The 23,440-nt window shown below is 54.5% G+C and overlaps 1 protein-coding gene across 1 annotated transcript in view; it reads right to left on the bottom strand.

Annotated features, from left to right (window-relative positions):
* Nucleotides 1–1,326: 1,326 nt before the first annotated feature.
* Nucleotides 1,327–23,440, bottom strand: part of TUBGCP3 (tubulin gamma complex associated protein 3) — a 63,647-nt gene continuing 41,533 nt past the window's right edge. The window contains exons 14-22 of the mRNA XM_032881105.1: nt 21,975–22,158; nt 20,137–20,272; nt 19,348–19,416; nt 15,554–15,689; nt 10,462–10,550; nt 10,209–10,340; nt 6,682–6,822; nt 3,750–3,866; nt 1,327–1,485 (exon numbers count right to left, since the gene is read on the bottom strand). Of these exons, the coding sequence (XP_032736996.1) occupies nt 1,327–1,485; nt 3,750–3,866; nt 6,682–6,822; nt 10,209–10,340; nt 10,462–10,550; nt 15,554–15,689; nt 19,348–19,416; nt 20,137–20,272; nt 21,975–22,158 (1,163 nt within the window). The remainder of the gene's footprint in view (nt 1,486–3,749; nt 3,867–6,681; nt 6,823–10,208; nt 10,341–10,461; nt 10,551–15,553; nt 15,690–19,347; nt 19,417–20,136; nt 20,273–21,974; nt 22,159–23,440) is intronic.

The following is a 23,440-nucleotide window of genomic DNA, read 5'->3' as shown; positions in this document are numbered from 1 at the left end:
CACCCGCTTGGGGCCGGTGGGGGAAACCCGTGCGCAAGACACCATCCTTTCTGGGACACGGTCCGGTAGAGATACATGCGTCCAATTTCCAATTTTACAAATCTTTAAAGTAAGACTAAGCTGGTATCCTACGAAGTTCTATCCTTTACCACAGATGCATCTCTGCAGAGCCAGACTCCTAACCGCCCCTCTGGTAGGAAAGGGACCCAGACGGGAACCGCCAACAGCTGATGGCAGGTGCCCCCCACCCTCCACTCTACCCCAAGGCCACACACAGGGCATTTCCCAGGTCTCACCCATGCCCAGCTCGTGCCCGGACGCGCCTCCTGGCCCGCAAACCTGACAGGCGACCTCGGTCTCTCCAGAGCATTCATTCCAGGAAGAACGGATACGTCAGAAAGATAACTGCTTTTAATTCTCTAAGTTTCACTTATGCAACATCATAAAGGCAGATTTATGTGACTTGATATGACATTTTTACAAAAAACAGTTTCCCCCACATCTGGTCAGCAGTATATAAATATTTACAATGAAAAAATAGGCAAGGAGAAAGGAAATCTTCATTATTCAAGTCAGTTTCTTCCCGATGCTTATCAGAATTTGAAAATAAAATAGTTTGTTAACTTTCTAGTCATCCGTATTTACATACCACTTCGGCGGACAGATGGAGAAATGGAGGCTCGCGGGTGTTCAGTTCATGCCCCCCCCACTGAACTAGGTCTACACTAGTTTAGAAGTTATCTGAAGGAGTAAATTAAATATAAAAATGTAAACTTTGAAAGAAGATAGACTCTGAAAGAAGGATAAGCGTTCTTACAGAGGTTAGTATTTACACACTACAGACCAAAATAAAATGCTCTATATACTTTCTTAGCAGGGACATTCTGTTTCAATGTAATTAGATTATGTAACAAAACTGCCTCTAAAGAGGAGGTTAAAAGAAGAGCAGTGACATCAGCGTCTTAACTGATGAACAGCCACTCGCTCTAATTTTCTCTCAAAGCAACTGCGAGTTCTCAGAAAGTGACAAGTACAAATTGTATCGCGGAGAGCTTCCGAGGCCTCGACAAAGTGTGGTGTCTCTTCACTATGACGATTTCAAAAAATAAACCTGATCGTGCAAACCAGCGTCATAACGGGTGAGGTTACGAGTCTCTCCGCCGCGGCTGTACGAAAACAGGATTTGGCTCTATAGAGGCCATCGAAAATGCTGAAGGACACGCGGGCAGGAAAGGCGGACAGGCCAGTGGCCTTGAGGATCTGAAAGTGTGTGTCTCGGAACGCAGGGCCCAGCGCGTGCAGCCCCCCGTGAGGACAGGGAAGGGGTCACGCGTGGGAGCCGCGCCGCCCTCGAGAACCCAGAGACACGCGCAGTCTCGGCTCTCGGGCTTCGTAGTGCTCATTGAAGTCCAAGCGGAAGCTCAGAAACCGAAGGCTTTCATCGGAGCTGGTCGTCAGCAACACCAGAAACTGCTGCACGATGCCCTGAGAAGGAGAAAGAGAACAGCCGTTTCAGGAGGGGCCTCCACGGCACAGGCCGCCCCCCTCGCCGCCGCAGCCTCATCTGGGCTGGTTTCTCCTTCCAGACCGACCGACTTGCAGAAACACGCACCGCGGCAGGCGTCCCAAACGGAAGACGGCTGCCCCAGGAACCCAGGTTCACCAAGCCAATGGCAGCCGCGTCCACAGACACGAATGCACAATCAGTAAGTTTTACGTAAGAGAACATCCTTTTTGCCCTAAGTTCTATAAAAATAAGCAAAACTTCTGACATTAAAAATAAAAAAGGCCTGTTCTTTGTCTTTTCAATGTAAAACCACGACTACGCTTTCCATCTTTCCTTTGAGCTAAAGAGCACTGAATCCCAGTGCCCTGCCAGAAACAAAAATGAGAACAAGAGAAACGATGCACCTCCAACCCGTAACCACAGGGTCCCTGCTCCTTGCAGATGTGGGCCGAGTCACTGTCCTGAAGAGCAGGCAGAGTGTGGCTAAGCCACCTCCTCCTCCTCAGGGGGCTTTGTAGAGACGCGGGGACATGACAGCAGTTTCCTCCAGCTTGCACGTGACCGACACCGGCTGCTTCTCTGCAGGGCCGAGGTACTTCTGGGCACAAACCCCATCCCTGCCGGGCTCCTGAGTCACAGCCGGGGGTGTGTGGCTGTCCAGAGTAGGGGGAAGCTTGTCTCCCTGCCTGCACACCTGGAAAAGGTCCCATCTGCAGAGACGCTGCCACTGAAACACCACAACCCATGAGTCCTTCCAAACCCTAACGGCACCTCAGTCCCTCTCCGAGCTCCGGGGACGCGGGTACGTTGCACTAGAGAACTCGCGCCTGAGCGAGCACAGAGTGGGGTGCCATGGACATCCCCTTTGTCCTTCTGGGAAACCGACGACTTCGGGAACAGGCCCTAAGGAATCTGAGTGCTAAGCACCCACAGCCAGTGGCTTCCTGTCAGGTGATGATCGTGGCCGCGGCTGCTAATCCTGGGCTGCTTCAGCCACGAAGTCAAAGAGAACAGAGAAGGACTTCATTTCTGTTAAGGAAAAGATACCTCAATGGCTATGACTGAGAAACATGAAGACCATAATTTGAGTAAAACTGGGATTATACAGATTACTTTTCAAAAATGAATTAAGTCTCAGGGCACCTGGGGCGCTCAGTCGTTAAGCCTCTGCCTTCGGCTCGGGTCCTGATCTCAGGGTCCTGGGGCCGCTTCGGGCTCCCTGCTCGGCGGGGGTCTGCTGCCCCCTCTCCCTCTGCCCCTCCCCAGCACTCGTGTGCTCTCTGTCGCTCTCGCAAATAAATAAGTCGAATCTTTAAAACAAATGTGTTAAGTGTCTCAGGAGAATGTGTAACCATCCCCACCTCCCTCAGAAGTGAGCACAGGGACACACGCTGTAGGCTGCAGATCACCCCTGCGGACGCACTGCCACCTTCGCCAAGAGTGTGGAACTGTTACGCTCCCGCTGTAAGAAACGGGGACCCAGATGGTGCGTACGACACGTGCACTGAACGAAATCCCGTCTTTGCCACCATTTAGGAAGCATTTCGACAACAGTGCTGTGGTAGCTAATGTCAGAGGAAGGGCGCCCGCGACGGGGACCGCGCCCGCCCACGCCCCGCTATGCTGCAGACAGCCACCGTGGCAAGCGTGAGCACCCGGGAAGCAAACCACACGCTGTGGAACAGGGACGCGGCTTCGTTCTAAATCCCGACCCACATGGAGACGTCAGTGCCCAGAAACGTCATTTCTAACGGTTTCAACGTCGATGCCTGTGTAATTAGTTACCAACAACCGAACGTAAAATTCTTCGTAAAACCTTCTCACCTGTGTGTCCATCACTAAATCACGCCGGAGAGAGAATCAGACCAAACGCACAACACAGAAACCCGCAGCAGCGCGCACCCTACCTGCTCCTCCCCCAGCCTCCGGGGTCGCAGGCCGAGTGAAGCCCCCGCCGCCTCGTGCGCTCGGCGACCCCGCAGCAGCTCCCGCACACCCTCCCACAGGACCCTGAGGCCGCACAGCTCTGCCCGGCCCCTGCAGGGCTGCCACCCACCGCTGACAACACCAGAACCGGCCCGGGACAGCCCGGGATCCCTGGGAAGGTCGCAGCCGAGACAGGGCCCTGCTGTGGGTGGGGGGTGCACTGAAAGGACTCCTCTTTCTTCACCCTGAGAGCGAGGGTGAACAGCAGAAAATCGGCGGCGTGACGTGGGCCCCGTGCCGTGGCGCCAACACGCACCTGGTAGAAGTGAGTCAAAATCCGCAGCTGCGAGCACATCTTCGGGATCGATTCTCGGAATTCTTGAATCCTCTTGCTCTCCTCCTCCTCCTCCGCCGCGGTCACTCCCCACCGGCCCTGAAGAATCGCAAGGACCAGATTCCATTAAAATCTGGGCACAAGAAGCTGCCACGGTAGGACCGCGCTGGAGGGAGAGCGGGGGAGATGGGTGCTGTCCACACCCTCCGGGCTGCTCGGCGCTTGCGCGAGAGTCTGCTGACGCCGAACTGTGCTCTCGCTCACTCTTTCCAGTTAGTGAGACCCCCCAGAGATGCTCCGTATCAACACACAGGAGCACAGAGAACCCCGTCCTTGTAGTAACAACTACAGGACCATGCTGCAGAGCACGTAACACCTTCCGTCATTCGTCACAAGCTAACCAGGCTTTAGTTAGTGAAGGCGATGCCTTGTGTCTCTCCCTCATCACCGACGGTTTCGAACCCAGACCTGCCACGTGAAAGCAGACCCAGATGGCTCCAAGTACCGGAATCCCTTCACCCTGGACTTCGGCGGGAAAGCTTCTTGCCACTTGTCCAAGCACGGCTCATCTTCCTGTACTGGAGAGACGTCTACTTCGATTGTTAGGATGGTTCTTAACGAATGGTGAGTCTAAATGCCTTCTCGGCCAGCCTCTACAGGAGTCAGCACGGGATTCCTGTCTTTTTATCAACAGCTGCCTCGCCGTTGACACGAGGATAAAACTTCTACTTCTCTTACAGCTATTCCTTCTGGCACCCTCTGGAAGCTTAAGCATGTCATCCTTCACGCGCAGATTCACAGCCCACCTCACGGTGGTCGCGTGTGTGCCAGGCAGGGTCGAGACAGCCGCCTACCACCATCTACCAGGCTCCATTCCCCACTGTTCTCAGTCGAGAACAAATGACCCAGAATGTGCAGGGCTCTTCCTGGATGTCATTCTGCTCCCGACTGTCCTTGCTTGCGCCAACACCACTGTTCTCACTGCGGTAATCTTGGAAACCTTAAGGGTATGTGTGTACTCAAGCACAAATGCATACCATCTCGCTTATCTTGTCCAAAATTCTCCTCCCTTCGAGCTGCGTCCTTGTATTTCCACATAAATTTTAAAATTATCATTTTCTACCCCTCCCCCCAAAAATTACACCCACAAGAAAACCCGAAACTGTTGGGGATTAGAATTGGGACTTCATTGAATCTATGAGTTCCTGTGAACACCGTCTACGCCTCTGCCTCCCGAGGGGCCCTCTGCCACCCCTGCGATGTGCCGTGAGGGGCCAAGGAGCACACGTTTTGGGCTCCGTGTGCCATGTGATCTGTGCTGCTACTCAGCGCTCCCACACAGCACACAAGCCACCACGGACAGCGTGGAAATCACTGGCACGGCTGCTCCCGCCACACCCCACCTCCGGAGACACATGGGAGGCCAGGCCCGGCCCGAGGACCGTCGGCCGCCAAGTCCTGTTTCACAGTTTCCTGAACTGGGGCTTTACCCTTATCGGTACACTTTAATGCTCTTTTAAAGGCATTTTTAAAAATTTTATTTTGTTTGTGGCTGATAAAAATAGAATAGATTTCTACATAATGACCTTGTTTTAAGCCACCTTGATAAAGTCAGTTATTAATTCTATTAGTTTACCTAAACATTATTTTAGATTTTCTATATCCACAGCCATGACTTTTGCCCCCCCACCCCAAAAAAGAAAAAGAACGAAACTGCTCGCTTGCGTGTGTGCACCTGCATTTCTTCGTCTCAGCTGCTAGCACGGGCGGGCCTCCACGGCCACGGCCACAGCTGTGCTGAACGGGGTGACAATGGTCTGGGTCTCAGTCCCAGGACGGCACCATTAGCATGAGGTTTTGACTCGGGCCTTTTAAACAAACCTATCAGACTCTCCTCAGTGTCCAATGATCTTATCCATCCATCGAGAGACTGCGTGATTTTCTCCTGTACTTTGTAAACGTGGAGACTTACAACATTTCATCAGAATGATACATGAACTTTGTAATTATGGAACGAGCCAAAGCTTATCTGTAATGTCCCATCCTTTGGTACATCCCAACTTGGTGACATTGTCTTTGGGCTGCAAGACACAGACTGGTGCAGAGCAGAAAGCAGCAAAGATTTGGGTCATAGATTTGACTGCAAAACCAGGTAACTATTTTACAAGATTAAATTCAATTTTGTTTTATAAGTTAAAAGCCGAGCTAAAGCCAATTAATTTGCCTACTGAGCAGGGGTGTACCGTCCAGGGAGTCATAACTACGTCAAGTGCACTAGAACCCGGATTCCGAGGTGCACCACGACTGTGCGCCCCACTGCCAGCCTGCTGGGGCCCGCCGTGGAGACAGCTGTGTGCACGTCCGTGTGCCCTGGGGGAGGGGCTGTCAGACAGCAAGTGACCGCCTGCTAACATTCAAAACCAGGATTTCCAGTGCAGAAGATAAGGAAAATGAAGTCCCTTTAACCCCAAACTTGAACTGGAAACATCATTATGAACCTAAGAGAAAAGGGAAAAGGAAGCAGAGAACCACGGTGGGGACATCTTCAACAGCCCAAGGTCATGGATTCCACAAGGTCACTAACAGCAGCCGCAGTGTGGAGCTTTGGCTGCCATGTGTCTGTGTGTGTCCACCGGCCAGGTGACCGGGCGGCGCAGAGCTGGGGCCGGTCTGCAGAGCCACCAGCGCCCACGGACGCAGCAGCCACAGGCTCACTCACGGGACGCCGGGGCATGCTGTCGTCAGGTCACACAGGGTGACAGCGAGGGGGACCGCCATGCCTGGAACAGAGCCTGCTCAGGACTCCAAACGTAGGTGTGCGCACCGTCTCCAGGACCATTTCAGCAGGAAAACTACCTGTGCTGGTGATAAGCTCATTATTCAAACTGAGAAGCCCCTGGTGGAAAAGCCGTACCTCGACTTCGCGCTGTTTCCTCTTCTCTTCAAACTGCAGTCGTCGCTGCAGCTCCCCCAGCGCGGCTCTGTATATGGCGTCCTGCGTGTTCTGAAGCTCAATGATCTGGTCAAACACGGCTCTGAGCTGGTTTAAAAGTGCCTGAGGACAGACAGGAGACGGAGAGAGACTATAAACAAGCTGTCCGCTCGCGTTCTCCCAGCGCTCTCTGCCGGCCCCGTGCTGCGCACTCAACACCCAGCGGCCCCCCGAACCACAGCGCGGCCCCAGACCGCGGAGCCGTCAGCGTCAGAAAGGACGTCCACCGAATTCACTGTTTGCAGCCACACACACCAAGACCAGCCACGGAGGATGTGAGAAAGGGGATTCGGAACGTGATAAAGGACAAATTCAGCACTGAGTTTAAAACCCAGCGTCCAGCAGGAACGCGAGGACAGTGTCACGCTGAAACGCGTCGCTGGCGCCGGCCACCCGTGCTGCGCAGTGCCCCCCCGGGCATCTCCCGTAGTTCAGTCTTGCTTCCCCGGTGCAGCACGGAAGAGGGCGAGAGAAAAGGGCCTGTAGCAGAGCTCACTGGGGTGAGGCAGCGCACATCCAGGCACAGCACCAGACGCGCACACGCTGGAACGGCCAACTCCAAGACAGTGGTGCGCCGGCGGGGCTGGGATCCCACGACGCGCAGGGACGGCAGGGACGGACGAGGGCGCCCCACGGCCGAACAGCAGGCTCAGCTCCACCCTGCGCTTCGACTTAAAAACCCACTAACGATTTGAGGAGAAAAGATAATTTCGAAATCACAGGAGAGAAAGTCACGTGTTAAAACTTAGCAGCCACTCACGACTGACACAAACATCCAGACGCACCCGGACGACAAGGCCCTCCTTGATCTAAGTCCTACGAGATCTCCTGGCAAACATCAGAGCGAACAGTGAAAGGATAAACGTCCCCTTATCGTCGGGGATGGGCCAGGAGCCCTCCCATGCTGCCGGGGGGCCCAGCTAACACCCCGAGGCAAGGAAAGGCAGGAAACAGACCCCCGGAAAGAAACAAAACAGACTTTCCTTGTAAAAACAGGGTCTAGAAACAGATCTAGAAACCCCTGGGATGAAAAATACTGGATAAAAAAAATCAAAGTCATGATATGAGTAACATTCCTCCAAACCAGCCACATGCCACAGTTACGGTGCTAAGAACCTAAAAAAGACTTGCAAGAGGTTATGGGAGAAAGAGGACAGGACTTTACCGAGATGTGTAGGAGAGCCGGGGAAACGAGAGGGGCTCCGGGCTCACGGACAGGAGGCAGCGCCGAAGCCGGGGCAGCGAGGACAGGCAGCCCGGCTCGCTGCAGGGGGAAGGCACTACGGCCAGTGGGGACACGTGCAACACCCCCCGCAGCCCTGCCTGGGCGACGCGCTCTGCCCAGCACGAATACGTCCCCTGGAAGGGTTGGCAACACACGGCCACAAACGTCAGTAACTTGCAGCCGCGGAAGCTGGGGTTGGGCGGCCCAGGACTCAGGAGAACACCGGGCTCGCCGCAAGGCTGCTGCTTCTTTTGGAGGGGCCTGACCTGACAAGCAAAAGGCAAAACAAAAGACAGAGGTGCTCTAATTTTTTGGTTTTTAATGAAGCCCATTTCTTCCAATTTGTTTATCGTAATCAAGTAGGAATTAGCATTTCTGGAGCAATCAGCTCATCCACAAGCTGACTGCTCTGGCTCTGTCCGCAGTGGCTCGGGCGGGAGGACTGGAACGCGCATTCGGGGTGGCAGCGGTGGACAGCGGGATGCGGCCTCCACAGCAAGGCACAGGCGGGACTCACAACTGTGTGCGCCTGCACCTGTCCGCCACGGCCGCCGCCGCCTGTCAAGCAGCCTTGTGCTCCCAGGAAGGGAGACCCCAAACGTACTTCGCTTCTGTCCAGAACGGCGGTCTAGGGGCCGCTTCAGGAGGGATGATCCAGCCCTCAGCGCCGTGACTCCCTCCGCGCTCACGGTGACTCGGGGCACCCCACACGTAAGCATCCACGACCACAAGAAAACGGTGCCAGAGGTGAAAACGCTTTCTCCTTGGATTCTGTTCCCAGCAAGGGAAATTTTCTAGAGGCAAGAGGTGTGGCTGTTCTGTCCAGAACCGCCACGCGCGCACGTGGCGGAAAGCCAGTGTGGCCAGCCGCTGACACTCCTCACGGCCCACACGCAGACCCACGTCAGCGCGGCCGTGATCCTCGCACGTGGCCCGGTCCCCGAAAAGCCCAGACTCTAAAGACGCTAATCTCTGTAAAACGCGACCCGTGGCTCCGAAGCCTCTAGGAACAGAGGTGGCGACCGCTGCCGCATCCCTCACTACGATGACAGGCTTCTGTGAACCACAGCGTTTACCTCTCGCAGCCTGTCACACCTCTTCCAATGTGACAGCACTGTGCCGTCCCTCTGTACCCCCTGAGCGCCTCCAGCGCATGCGCCACCAGCCTTTCGGCTCACCGAGACTGCGGCTACGGCTCAGCTGACACAGACGAGGCTCACTGCGGCCAGGGTCAAAGGCCGTGGGTGCGCGTTTCTTGAATTATTAGTTCCATCCAAAGTGTTTCAAATTACTTGTGTGCCACTGTTTCCGTACCTTTCTGAAAGCGTTCTACACTGCGGCATCTCTGAGCAACTGTTTTGCACAGACGAGGGACAGGTTCAGCAGCAAATTCGGGCACACGGAGACAGCGCGTCCCAGCCGCGGCTGGGAGGCAGCGTGTTTCCCTCGAGGAGGGCGCAGGGAGAAGCAGAGGCGGCCCTCCGCGAGCTGGAAATCTCTGTGAAGTCACACATTTCATGTCTAAAATGCACACAAAATTTTGGCTCTTACATCACAGTATCTTCCTTTCAAAGGAAAACAATGTGCTCGCTGCTTCCCCCGACGTGGGAATGGAGTCAGAACGCACAAGGCTCGGCCGCACGGAGCAGCGATGTCCGCAACAGGGTCTATGGGGAAGCAACGCTAGCGCCCAAGCTGGGACCGAGGACCCCGACAGTTTTCTAGACAAACAGCCGATCTTCTGACCCGTGCAGCCAGACACGCCCTTAACCAAGGCAAACACAGAGAAGACCCTGGTCCCTGGATAAGACAGCAAAGGGACAGCCCGGAGCGCTCTGCGCGTGCTCACGCCGTCCGCCTCCTGAACTCACAGATGGGCGCCGTGTGCTGTGTCCTCGCACCGCCCGCCTGGCTTACTCCGTGCATGACACGAAACCAGCCGGGGGTCGTCTCTGTCTTCTGAGCCCCACGGATGACACCGCTGTCACACTGAGCGAACGGATAGGTGCGGTTACGTGCCTCGCCCGCCTATACCCACTTCAGAGCATGTTCTGGCTCTAATTCCGCTCGGAAACAGCCCACCCAGAATGTTAAGCGATTACTAAAACAGCCCTAGTTACTACTAACGTGGCCTTTGGGCAATTCCTAAGATGTCCCGGGGGACAGGAGCCCCAGAGGAGAGGACTCTCACTGCTCCTGCTTCCCAGCAGCCCCCGGGGCTTACTCTGGAGTCAGCGTCCAGCAGACAGCGGGAGATGATGGTGTCCAGGAAGCCCTCGTGCGCCGCAATGATGTGGTCCAAGTCTTGGGCCTGCTGCACTTTGTTCCAGAGCTCATCCCAGGAACACTCCAGCACCTAGGAGACACAACCGCGACACTCAGGGGTAAGGTGTGTCTTCCCCGTCCCACATCCCCGACAACGTACGCCACACAAAGACACGACGTGTTTCAGCGGGCAGGAGGGGCGCGCCGGGTACCTCAAACGTGATGTAGTACTGCATCTGGTGGATGAAATGGACCATCTCGGACGCCAGAATGTGGCAGTGGTGCAGTACCCCGGAGAACTCTGCAAGCGAGCCGAAGAGCCGTGTCAGACGCCGCGGGCGCACGTCAGCTGCCACACGCTCCCCCCCAGCCCCGCACGGCTGCACGCGCCCTCTCGAAACCACCGCCTCCAGCCTCCACGGTCAGCGCCTCCGCACAGGGAGCGGTCCTTCCGTGGCCGGTCTCGGGCCCTCTGAGCTACGCAAGGGCTTGGCTGTCTCGTCACGTGCGCTACTTCACATAACGGAAGGACCTGATTAAGGGACGGCGTAAAACACAGTAACTGCATCTGAAAATTAGACACATTTCACTGCGCGAGCCTGACTATTTGCTCAGCTCTGTGGCTTTTTCAGAACACGCCTGCCGCTGTGTAAGACCTCATGACCCCCAGAGATCTGGAGACAAAAGTGACCTTTCCTTGAGGGCCCGAAAGGGACCTCGTCCCCTGAGAGAGACATGACCCAGGAGGGAGATGGGCCTGTGCCCTGACTCTGTTCCGATTCTTTGAAAGATTACAAAACCATCGAAAGGCTTAGAGGTCACCACAGATAGCCACTCTCCGTTCATACTTTTAATTTTTTGATCAAAGACTCTCTCAGAGTATGAGGGGACGACACCACGCAGAGGAGGGCTCAGGCAGATGGGGCCACCAAAGGAACGGTCACAGGCACATTTCAGTGTGGGTCAGACTGGGCGTATTTGGTTTCCAGCCCAAACGCCTTTAACTAGCTCCGCGGGCAAATGACTGCCGCACGCATTTCTCCGAGCGCCGCCTTCGGCCCCCTAAGTATGACAAGGGAGTGAAACAAACGGGACAGAGAGAACTGCGGGACACAGACTTTAAAAACGGCCTCAGTGCCCCGTGGGGACTCTGCTGGCTGGGTCGGCGTCAGGCCCTCGCAGCTGCAGGCCACCTCAGAGGACTAGTGCGCGCTCCAAACCCCCCGACGTCCCCACCGTCGGGAGCCCCGGTGTCCCTGGGCGGCGTCAATGCTCCCGTGAAGGACGGTCATCTGCGCTCTTCCTGCGGACACTGCCCAAGCGGCGGACGGGGCTCCCTGACACCCAAGCCCGCTCACCCAAACTGCTTTCGGCATCAAAGAGCGTCACAAAATGCTGTTTTACGTGGGAGTCGCTTGCGTCACGGCATCAGGAAGCTTCTAAAAGCAAACGAGGGCCACGTACAACGCCACTTGGGGGCTTCACCCCAGAGCCGGGAGGCAGGGACAGCTCCACCCTCCCCTGAAGGCTGGGCAATGGCACCTGCAGAGACCGCATGTACTTACCACCAGGCGCGCGGTGGCCCCGTACAAGCCACACCCGTGAGGACCCCGGGTCCGACAGGAACCCAACGCCCCGCCACTGGGCTGGCTTCAGGGCAATCGGCTGCACACACAAAACCAGAACCGTCAGAGCGGACGTGAGGTCCGTCTGCAAGTCCGTGCTGCCCTCGACGGCCACTGCGAGAACGTCACGGCCGACGGAAACACCGCGGGCTCGGGAGGGACCTGACGGCACTGCCGAGCACCTCGACGGGAAGCACCCGCGCGTCTGGAGATGCACCTTCAACAGCGCCGGGTTTGTTACAAGTTATAAAAAGTTTATTTAAAAAAAAAAAAAGTACCCTAAAGCAGTTTCTTCCCAATTGCCAATCACCTCCTTGAAGCTGTACGTGTAACCGAGGCTACGACACTTGAAAGCAACCCGACCGAGTCACCCGTCTGATTTACTCCTCAAGGCGAAGGGCTCCAAGAAGTTGGCAAGAAGCAGGATTCCTCGGACCCCGTATGCAGAACCGCTCATCAGCACGAAGGCCCTGCAAACGCCATCCGCCGTCCTCTGCGCGGCCAGGCCCCCAGCAGGGATGCCTGCGAGGCGCCTCCCACCCCCACCCCAGGCCACACTGGTCAGAGCCCTACACAGACCCAGGATCCAAGACCCCAGGACGGGAGCGCTGCGGCTACGACCCTGCCCCCAAATAGGGAACCGAGGCAGAAGACAAGGAAATGGGCTCCTGGCCACAGCGTGGTGCTGGCGGACGGCAGACCTGCCTGGGCAGAGCCGCTCGGCGTCTGTGCTGACCACGAACCACACGGTTCGCGGCCCGGCACAGGGAACTCCTCATAAGGGTCTAATCACCGAGGAGCCTCCTCATATACGCAAACTTGATGCACACAGGGAGATGCTTTAGAGAGAAAAATGTCTACTCCTTTTCTAAGTTATCATTTCTGCGGTCCAGAACACTGTCCACCGTACGATGAACATTAATATCGTATGAACCAAGAACGAAAACCAGCCACCAATGACACAGGCGGGACGCAGCAGCACCCGCGGCCGTGCGTCCCCTACGGGGCCTGACCGCCCCTCCCACCGCCACCACGCTCACTTTCATTCCTAACAGGACCGAGAAGGAGATCATTTTAATAGCACTTCTCCGGGGAGGGGCCTCCATTCACTGCCCCGCCCGCCGCCCCGTACACCAAGGATGAGCAAGAACACAGCTCAGTGCACGGCTTATCTATTTCATTTTGTGAGCTGCTCCGTGAAACACAAACTTAGTCGCCACTAACTGTGATACTTTTTAGATTAACTGAATCCAACAACCAAAACAACACGACTCCGTACCACTGGAACCCGAATCTTTCAACGATTTTTCTAACAACTCCTTCTGTCTAGCTGAAAGACAGACAGACAGAAACGGGCATCAGCATCGCGGCAGACGCCGATCAGAAAGTCGTGCACCAAACACAGCATTTTCCAGTGTAACTACTTATTCCAAAAAAGTTCTTTCAACAAGTATTACTGCAATGGTATCTGGGTACTACTGACCCTGCGCGTGGGCACGCCTGCTCCCCGCCCCGTACAGGAGCAAACAGCTGCAGAAGTGGTTTACAGAAGCACTTTATACGATCGCTCTGTGTTCTTGCCTCGGATTTACGGTTGGCAGGATGTTTCTCAATTTTCTGTATTAACAAGACCTAATGAAGTAGCTGATTGATTTCAGCTCATTAAGTCACCTGGACACTAACAACTTTGAAATACTCCTTATAACTGAAAGAAAGAACACACCCCAACAGAAACAGGAGCAAAAAACCAGTTTCCTGAAAAATAAAACACAAATGACGAAAGCATTTACACTCAACATTTAAAATGCATTAAAGACATTAAAACAAAGGGACAATCTGCTTGAAGGCAGCATCCAGCTTTCAGCTTCCGCTGATCAAGAGCAACACAGCCACCTCGAGGCAGAGGGCTGGGCCCGGGGGCCGCGCCCTGAGCCAGCACCTCGTCCCCGAAGTCATCTGTCCCCGAAGTCATCTGACGACGCACACCTAGAGCTGAAATCCCAGTACCAGCTTCGCAAACGTAAAGTAAGATGAGAATCCGTGCCTGTCCGCCCAGCTGTTCCATCCCTAACCATCTAAGGAACCATTCAGATGCAAACAGACGGATCCTTACCAAAAAAGCTTATCCCGTTAGCTACATTCATGGGAAAAAAGAAAACCCCCGCAGCCGAAGATACAGGACAGGACGCTCGCTACAAACACACAGGCAGGAGCCGACACTCTGCTAGAGTCCAGGGGAGGTCTCAGCGACAAGGAAAGGGTCAGTGACAGAAGCAAACACAGAGCTCTCCCTAGCGGCACAACGTTCTACTGGCGTGATTAACGCCATGCAGGGTAAAGCCCACTTCTCCCACATGCAGAAAACTGATCAGAGGTCTGTGACCCTCGTGTCGAAAGCAGAGCTTTCGACAGAGTGAGGTCCTGCAGACCCGGGTCACTGCCAGCTAACAGTGGGACCTGCTACAGAGCCGGGGCTGCCCAGACGCCTCCTGCGAAGGCACGGCAGCACGGAGCCCGTCCGCATCAGGCAGGAAGGGGGACACGGGCACCCCTCGCACTGCAGCACCAACGCCCCCCAAGGAGACCGCAAGGCCAGCCACAGTGGCCACCCAGCAGACACAGCAAGTCACCCCGAGCATACCGTGGGAAAGGGGGGACAGGCGCAGAGCCAGGAGATTGCGAGGCTCTCTGATTGACAGATGCCCCTTCTAACCTTCCCAAACAAAGCAGCCCCTCCGCCAGGAAGCCCACATGCACTAGAGACACTCAAAGGCAGTATCTCCTCTCCACGAGCTTTATGGTAGTTAAAAGAAAACGTTCCCTCTCACTCTTTTTACAGCCGTGTCAGAGGGTCCTTATTACCAATTTTCTAAGAAGTGAGTCCAGAGGAAGCAAGGCCAGGAGCATAAGGGCATCCTGATCCCCAGGAAAAGACCAGCTATGAATACAGAAGGCGTGGGACAGCCAACACAAACTGCCCGTCGTGCCAACACACCGGCCCCCAGCTTCTGGGGTGTCATTTTTCTGGAACTCTGGGAGCTGCTCAAGGATCAGCCTTGACCTAGTACATGTGGAGGGATCACACCTGCCTGTCGTCAAACAATGGCTCCTTTCTCAATAATCACTTTCCCCAAAGGATTAAGAATCTATCACTGCTGTTCCTCTTGAAAGACACACTGCTGAAACACCTTCTCAAAGGTTTTGAACAGATAATCGAACGTACTCAGTACTTACTAAACCTTAAAATAAGCCTGGCTATCTGACATGAGAAAGTTCATAACAGCTTATAAGTATAAAATAATATTACCAAATGCTTCCATGTCCTGGTTTACGAACCAAAACAAACATTCAAGCAATTTCCAAACAAACTAATCAACACACTAAGTGAATTTCAAATGAACCACTCATTTATTAAACAGCTTTCACTCCTTAAAAATCAATTAATAAAATCCCTATGTGAACACTAGAGTGCAAACGCACGGAGCTCTGAGAGAGACCTCGCGATCTGGAACAACCCAGCGTGACGCAGTTTTCTTCCCGATCTGCACAGAACCCCAGGTCCGCAGTGTTACAGCCTTCCCACACACAGCACGCCCGCAAGCACACAGGCGTCACTTCTCAGCCGGGGGACGGCACTGCCAGTCCCTGCGGGTGCGGCGGCCGCCCGGGGCGGGCTTACCGGGCATGTTTCTCAGGAGCTTGGCGTTGCACATGTGGCCCTTCCGAATGTCGGTCAGGATGTACTCCATCCGCTTAGCCCTCCACAGGAAGTTAAACACCCGCAGGTAGTGGCTCATACACTCGCGAGTAAACACCTGAAAAGAGCACGACACAGGTGAGTAGTCCTCTGCGACAGAAGAGCCTCCCAGGACAGCACTCAAGCTTTCTGCATCTTTTTCTTTTAACACAAAAAAAGCCAAGGAACACACAATCAAGTCTCATAAGTGCTAAGTAGCACGTGAGCAACGAACACGTCCTAGGGAGTCCCGTGACACTGAACCGCAGCAATCGGGGACCTGCTGAGCAGCGCGTCACTCTCACATCAATGCCACAAACTGAGAAACGTGGCTGGTGACTGGTGTGTTGGGACCTTTAAACCCAGCCTAACCCTTAGTCGAACACACAGACTCTTAACTCCAGCTCCGGCTCCAGCTCCGCGGCAGCTTCCCGGGCCCGACCCCCCGAGGGAGATGTGAGGGGGATGAATCTGGCGGAGGCAGGGCCGGGAAGGACCCCAAGGCTTAAAGGGGCTGCGGGTGGTCTTCCAGGAGGTACATCTTGCTCTTGAAGCCATTTCACTGCAACTGGCCTGCAGGGTCCCACCCCGGGAAGATGCGCCCTGTGGGCAGGGGTGGGAAGAGGCCTTCCTTCCACGCTCACCTCCCTCCCATGGGGGCCGGTTAAATACACATGTCAGGTGACCCACAAAGAATCTTCTAGAGTCTGTCTGTCCCATGCAAACACGGCTCCAACCCTACTGCGTATGTGTGCACACAGATGGGGCATACGTTTGCCCTTTCCTAGATGCCGTGAGAAAGGGATGCATCTTCTGTGTCCCCAGCGCCCCCCTTGGAGCACAAACCGAAAACAGGCCACCTAAGCGGGACCTCTGCCGCCAGCAGTGCTGGGTTGGGGGCGTTCCCCCACATCACCCTCTTGCAGCCCCTATGCCCCAGCAAACCCACACTCTCCTCCAGCCCAGACCCCGCCTGCCCCTCAAGGACGAAGGCCATATGCCCTTCCCAGCCCCTTCTCCAGACAGGACACTTTTCACTGAGCTTGCAATCGGAGCACTTCGCCGTACACTGCTGGACCGGCTTCCCACCGTGTGTGTTCGGGGCACTGCCTACATGTAGTCCTTGCAAGCACTACCCGTCTATCTCCCGCCGCGCTTCCTGTGCCGGCATTTGGCAGGTGCACGTCTAAAGCACATCTAGGGACTGCTTTGCAGGGGCTCTGAAATCAACCCTGAAGCGAGGGGCACCACCTCTTCTGCGGAGCCGCACTACTGCTCATGCCATTATGGAGATGAAGGTGATGGGATGAAACAACTTTACAACTGCATTAAAGAAATGTGGGGGTACCTGGGGGGCTCAGTGCATTAAAGCCTCTGCCTTTGGCTCAGGTCATGATCTCAGGGTCCTGGGATTGAGCCCCGCATCGGGGAGCCTGCTTCCCTTCCTCTCTCTCTGCCTGCCTCTCTGCCTACTGATGATCTTTCTCTGTCAAATAAATAAATAAAATCTTAAAATAAAAAAAGATTTTAACAAATAAAAAAAGAAACGTGCCACACAAATGCCATCGGGAGGCTCCTGTAAGCGCCAGGCTCCCAGAGCACGCTCCATGGGACCCGGTTCACAGACATCCAGTCTCCTCACAGTCCTTCACACTCCGCAGCTGTTTCAGAGAGAAGAGTCGTACCCACTGCACAGGCACGGGGACACCCTTCACCTTTAGTGGCACTGCACATCTGGGCTTTCAGTCCACTGTCTGTGTAGAATAAAGTTCAGAAAAATACTAAATAAGCTTCTGACACCTGACCTCAATGCCCTGGAGATCCATGACCGACCCATGGATTTTATCCTACTCAGCACCCAAATGAGAGGATCGGAGATAACCCTCCACGTCCTTCTTCACAGGGTTAGCAAGAAGCTACAATCACACTGCGCTACAGCAGATAAAATTATGGGACTAACACAGGAGACATTCTCATCATAATTAAATGCTCTACAAAAATGACAATCTCAGTCACTGAGAACATAAAAGGAATAGAGATAATATAGTAAGTTTAACAGGGAAAAAGCAGACAATCCATTTTCTTCCAAAATTTGACTTTAAAAAGTGTACCTTTCAATAAAATATTCCAAGTAGCGGAAAATATAACAAGCCAGGACACAGTTAACCCAGGACGGGAACAGCAAAGGCCAGAGGTGCAAGACGTCCCGCCCTGCACAATGTCCCCAGCACACCCTGCTGATGCGTTCCAAGGCCCTGCTCCCCCTCTCCGAGGAGCCTCCCAGGCGTGCCCTCCCCCCGCTGGCGCTGGCATGGAAGTCAACACCTGTTAGCCACAGCTAGAGCCATTCCAAATGTGTTCTTTAAATAAATCTGAGACACAAACTTCTTCACTGTTGCCACTAGAGCTTTCAAAAATCTAGACTTTGAAAAACAGACGGCCTAAGCGAGTGTTCGCACACAAGCGGTGCCGCACCTAACTGTGCACCCTCAGTGAAGCCCGCGGTAGCACCAGAACCCAGCAGCTGCGTCTGTGGCCGCGTTCAATTCACCACGACTCGAGGCACTCCTCCTTCGAAATAAGATACGGTGGTCTCTACTGCGGTGTCTTTCACGCCAGGAACAGTAATATACAACGTACTCACAAACTAGGTAATAGGAAAGTTTCTGATTTCAATGATAATGCACAGAACAGATTTTCTTAAAGTAGGCTCCATGCCTAGCGGGGAGCCTCACGGAGAGCTTGGACTCGGGACCCGGAGATCATGACCTGAGCGGGATTCAGGACCCGGACGCTAATGGACTGAGCCAGCCAGGAGCCCTAGAACAGAGCATTTTAAGGAGTAAGAATTTAAAACCATTTAGGATGGGAGTCAAAGGAGAACAAATGAATTTGACTATGACAAAAAAATTAAACCTGACAGCAGTCACGCGTTTACGATACAGAGGCTTCGACCTGGTAACGTTTCAACACTGGGGAGGTGCATGAGCTCCCGGCGCTCCCGGCCCGCGGCAGCCGCGCCAGCACCCCACAGGGCGCACCGGGACAGGACAGCCCTGGGGGAGTACCCCAGCAGGGGCGGCACTCATCCCTGGAGAAATTTTAAAGCCAAATTATATTTCTTCTTAATGGAGTATTTTCCCCGATAATTAAAAGAAACGCATGTCCTCCTCCAACACTTCAGCTGTGGAAGGACTGAAGTGGGTTCAAAGAAGCTTCCCGGTGAAGGAGGCTTCACTCGGGTCTGAACAGAAGCGCAAGCGCTGAGGGGCCGGGCTCGCCGCAGACACACGCTGACGGTCAGTCTCCCCACAGCCCGCGACGGCGCTTCTGTTAAGTGCGGCAAACGCACTCCATACAACACTACAGCTATTTCCTGTCGGTTTAAGCGACGTTTTCCCCAAGAGTCCAACCGGGACTCCCCTGAAACACACTTGCTGTCCTCTGAAGGACTCGCTGCCGTCCACGAGCAACGCAGCAGCACCGGCGATGCACTTACTAAGTCCTCGCTAAAACCCAAGATGCAACAAAGGGTATTTTTAAGAATTCTTAAAATTACAGATCATTTCAGCTAAAAGACACACACAAGTCTCGCTTGTTTTCACTCAGTGGGTCTATCCCAGATGTTGTGCCGGCTTTCTCTAGAAGCTCCCGGAGAAGACAGCTGGTCGCAAACAAGCGACGGCCAGCAGCGTGAGGGGCTGTGGCCGCTGTCCCGTCACTCAGCACGGCCTTACCGTTGCGATGGGCCCATCGACGTGGTAGTCCAGGCTGAACACGTCCCACCCGGTGTCACCTGGAGAGACCTGGGGACAAGCACAAACGCTGCAGGCTTTCCCGCCAGCACTCTGCTTACTGCCAGGGGACAGGTCCGGGCCTCGGAGAAGCAGCAGTAAAATCAAGCCCAACTTTTGCAGAAGGTTCCGCAGTTCAGAGTGTCAGCGACATGAGAACTGCACCCTTCTGTGCACTCCTGTGCCCTCGGTACCGCAACCCCAGCCACCCAGGAGACACTCTGCAGACACCGTGCAACAAAGGGCGTGGTTCTGCAGAAGCACCATAAAATCCATTTAGAATTACTCACCACACTCTGCTGACAGAAACTCACTGCCTTCTATGTCCCAAATCCTTTAAAAGACCACATTTTGAAAACCTAGTAGGTCCCTGCTAGTGGTCCTTCATCAGAGCAAACAGTATATGATGTTTCTCAGACTCATTCCCTAAAGAAAAGTCATCATCCAGCAAACTGAAACTAAACACACTGGTGCTCGCCGCGTTACTATTTTGCTCATAAGCATCGTCATCGCGTCTCATTCCTGTGGCTCCTGCCACGTTACCAGAAACAGGAGTTACTCCACGACGAGCTGCCAGGCACCCTGGGAGCGCTGCAGGCTCTGGGCCCAGGGTCCCGTCCAGCTCGCCCATCTGAGCACAGGCCGAGCAGGCAGCGACCCCCCGCCCACCAGGCTAGACCACCTGCCCTCGAGCAGGGCACTCCCTGCCACGCAGGCCTGAAGCCACGGTACCTCCAGCAGCCTCACGTCCAGCCTCTTGAGGATCTCGGGGCTGTCAAACTGGGCGTTGGTGGCCCGGACGGCTGTTTCAAGAATTCCAGTCAGGTTGTGTTGATACAAAGTTGTAGCTGGACGGACAAGTTCCGGTCTAGCAGATTTTTTAAAAATAAAAGAAAATGTTATTTGAATCCTTAATGAGCTTTATAAAAACTCAAAATCAATAAAAGGGTTCAAAATTATAAAAATTAAAAAGGAAAGAAACCACTACAACACGGGAACAAAAGTTTCACAGAATTAGGGACACCTGGAGTCAGTCGGTTAAGCTCCTGCCTTCAGCTCAGGTTCTGATCCCAGGGTCCTAGGATCAAACCCCGTCTCAGGCTCCCTGCCCAGTGGGAAGTCTGCTTCTCCCTCTGCCCTTCTCCCTGCTCGTGCTCGCGCTCTAATAAATAAATAAAATCTTAAAAAAAAAAAAAAAGTTTTACAAAATTAAATGTCAACAGGATTTCACCAAGTATATGAGGAGCAAAACAGTTCTTTAAACCTCAAAAAAATTAATTTTGACTCCGCTTGAAAATACTTCCATGTGCCACACATGTTAAAAACAGACTTTTCAACTCAAGTCTGGTCTACAGTGACATGAACTACTGTGACCTCCTGCACAGCTCCGATGGGAGGAGAGCTCCTGACACCGGAGCAGCCGGACACAAGGACATCATGATCCTAAAGGCTAAAACTTACGGCATCATCAGCAAACACATCTTCAGGGTTGCTGATGCCTGGGTTTCTCAGGAAGAAGCTAACATTCGGGGGCGGCTCCGGTGTTCAAGTGAAGAACAAAGCCGTGTGGGCAGAGGAGCAAGGGAAAGTGGTCGGCCGGGGCACACTTGCCGTGGTAAGGGACAGAGTGTACCACGTGAGGACCACGGCCAACACCCTGTGTGACCCACAGGGCAGCCGGTAAGAGAGCAAATCCTAGGAGTTCTCATCACAAGGAGAAAACCTTTTATCCTTTTTTTCTTTTCTTTTTGAGTGTCTGTACGAGAAGACAGGACGTCAGCTGAGCCTGCCGGGGCCTCCACGTCACAGCAGGGGGACAGAGCCATCGTGCCGTATGCCTCAGTCTTACACCATGACGTAACCCAACTACTTCTCAGAAAACTGGGGGGAAGCCCTGCCAATCACTGGCGGTGTGCACCGCAGCTCTGCAGCGGCAAGTTCGCAGGGCGGCAAAGGCCGGGGCAGCGAGAAGCGCCGGACCACAGCGCCATCACTCGCACTCGCACATGGGAGCCTGGAGATGAGCAGCGTTGCCCCCTTTCAAAACTGCAGCCCTAAAACACGCCTTCGAGAAGGAACACATCTTCCGGGGCGCTGGGTGGCTCAGTGGGTTAAGCCTCTGCCTTCGGCTCAGGTCATGGTCCCAGGGTCCCGGAATCGAGCCCGGCATCGGACTCTCTGCTCAGCGCAGAGGCTGCTTCCCCCTCTCTCTCTGCCTGCCTCTCTGCCTACTGTGATCTCTGTCAAATAAATAAATAAGATCTTTAAAAAAAGAAAAAAGGAAGAAACAGTATATTTTTTGGACTCATTTCAAACAGGAGCCAACTGTGACCCCGCTGCACACCCTGCAGACACTGGACGGTTGGCACCACAGCACTCCCCAGGCCCACGGGCTCCTCCGTGAACGAGGCACAGAATGAGCACAAAGGGACTTCAGGGTGACAATCTCTTCAGATGGCATCTCACCAGTACGCTCTACAAGAATTCAGCAAGTCTCCCCGTAACGCCCTCTACTCTTCCCGACTGCGCCCCACCAGCTGGCCGCGCGCTCTCGGGGCCGAGACGCTTACTTGAGAAGGTCCATCAGGTGTCGTATGAAGTCGCCCTGTCCGAGCAGCAGGTACCGCCTCACGGCCTGCATGTGGTCCAGCAGGCTGTACTTCTTGTTCAGGACGTCCAACAGGTACTTGCTGGTCTCAAAGTAGGCCGCGTCGATTTTCCCCCGAAATGCGTTCTCCAAATCTGTGAACAAATCTGTAGCCATAAAGAACAAGAGAAGTACACAGACGTACATGATTTGCATTTCAGTGAACATAAAACGAAAGCCCCCACGTACAAAAGCCATTGCCAAAACCCCCAAATGGCACTGAGGGCAGACCCAGCGGGATGCGAGCCCCGAGCCCCAGGCCGTGACCTGGGAAGGGGCCCTGACAGAAGGCTGGCGCGTGCTGACCTCTGGGTCAAGTGAGTGTAACAAACCCGAAACCGCCCCCACCACACCAGTGAGCTGTGCAGTGCAGGGTGGTCACGACTCAAGGGTCCACACGCACCCACGGGACGCCCTGGGAAGTGGTCACGGGACGGCCCGTGTGAGGACGGGCTGTGCGGACAGCAAGCCTGGCTATAGCGTCAGGGCCCGCCACAGCAGCCGCACCGGGAGATTTCTGGGCGAACGCGGAGTAAGAGCAGACTGTCCCCAGCAAGGAGACCTAACTCTCAGCAGTAATATATAAAAAACAAACGTTTCCACAGTTTTACACTTAGCAGAAACAGCACAGGGAGAAGACACACGTACGGAGCGACATGCTCGCGGTGAGACAAGACGAGGCAAGGCCTCAGCAGGGCACAGTCTTCCCCTCGAGCCACTCCCAAGCCTCAGGAGCCTTCGGGGCTGTTTTCTGTTTGCTGCTCAGAGTAACAGTCCCAGTAAGAAAGACCTGCTTTGATCACTGCTGTTCAGACCACACGTCACTGTGGGGTGGAATCCCATGATACAGTAACGTGCGGACACGACTCATGAGCGGGACAGCGGCCACGTTTTAAGGGGCGGTGGGGAGTGGGCTACGTACTTCTGCTTGTCTGTATTGTTTTAAAAATGTAAATGTTACCCCAGAAATGCTTTTAGGGTTAGGGTTCGGGCTGGGGACAGTGGCACAGCAGCGGCACTGCAGCCCAGAGGCGCACAATCCCCCGCGCCCCCCGCACGTGAGCACGGCCCCACGGCCAGTGCCCCGAGCCGGCCGTCTTCTGTAGGCACCAGAGCACTCGACCCCTGTCCGCACCATTCTCCTGGCTCTTCTTCCCTGTTCTACCTCTTAAACACGTACCTCCGGAACGTCTGTACTCGGACCACACCTCTCTCTGCTCTAAGAACTAAACCGGGGTCCACGAATCGCAGAAACGTACACGCTAAACCGTGTCTAAATGCACTGAGGGTGGGAGGAGAGGCGTCTGACCCCAACAGCCGGAGCACCCGCAACACCACGGAGCCCTGTCCCAAGCAGCACGGTGACACGGGTACCTCCCAGAGCCCAGC

This window comes from Lontra canadensis, unplaced genomic scaffold, assembly GCF_010015895.1.
Source record: "Lontra canadensis isolate GAN:19392208 unplaced genomic scaffold, GSC_riverotter_1.0 scaffold73, whole genome shotgun sequence".
Classification (NCBI taxonomy): domain Eukaryota; kingdom Metazoa; phylum Chordata; class Mammalia; order Carnivora; family Mustelidae; genus Lontra; species Lontra canadensis.
The sequence above is the reverse complement of the archived record's forward strand: the minus strand, read 5'-3'. Positions and strand labels throughout refer to the sequence as shown.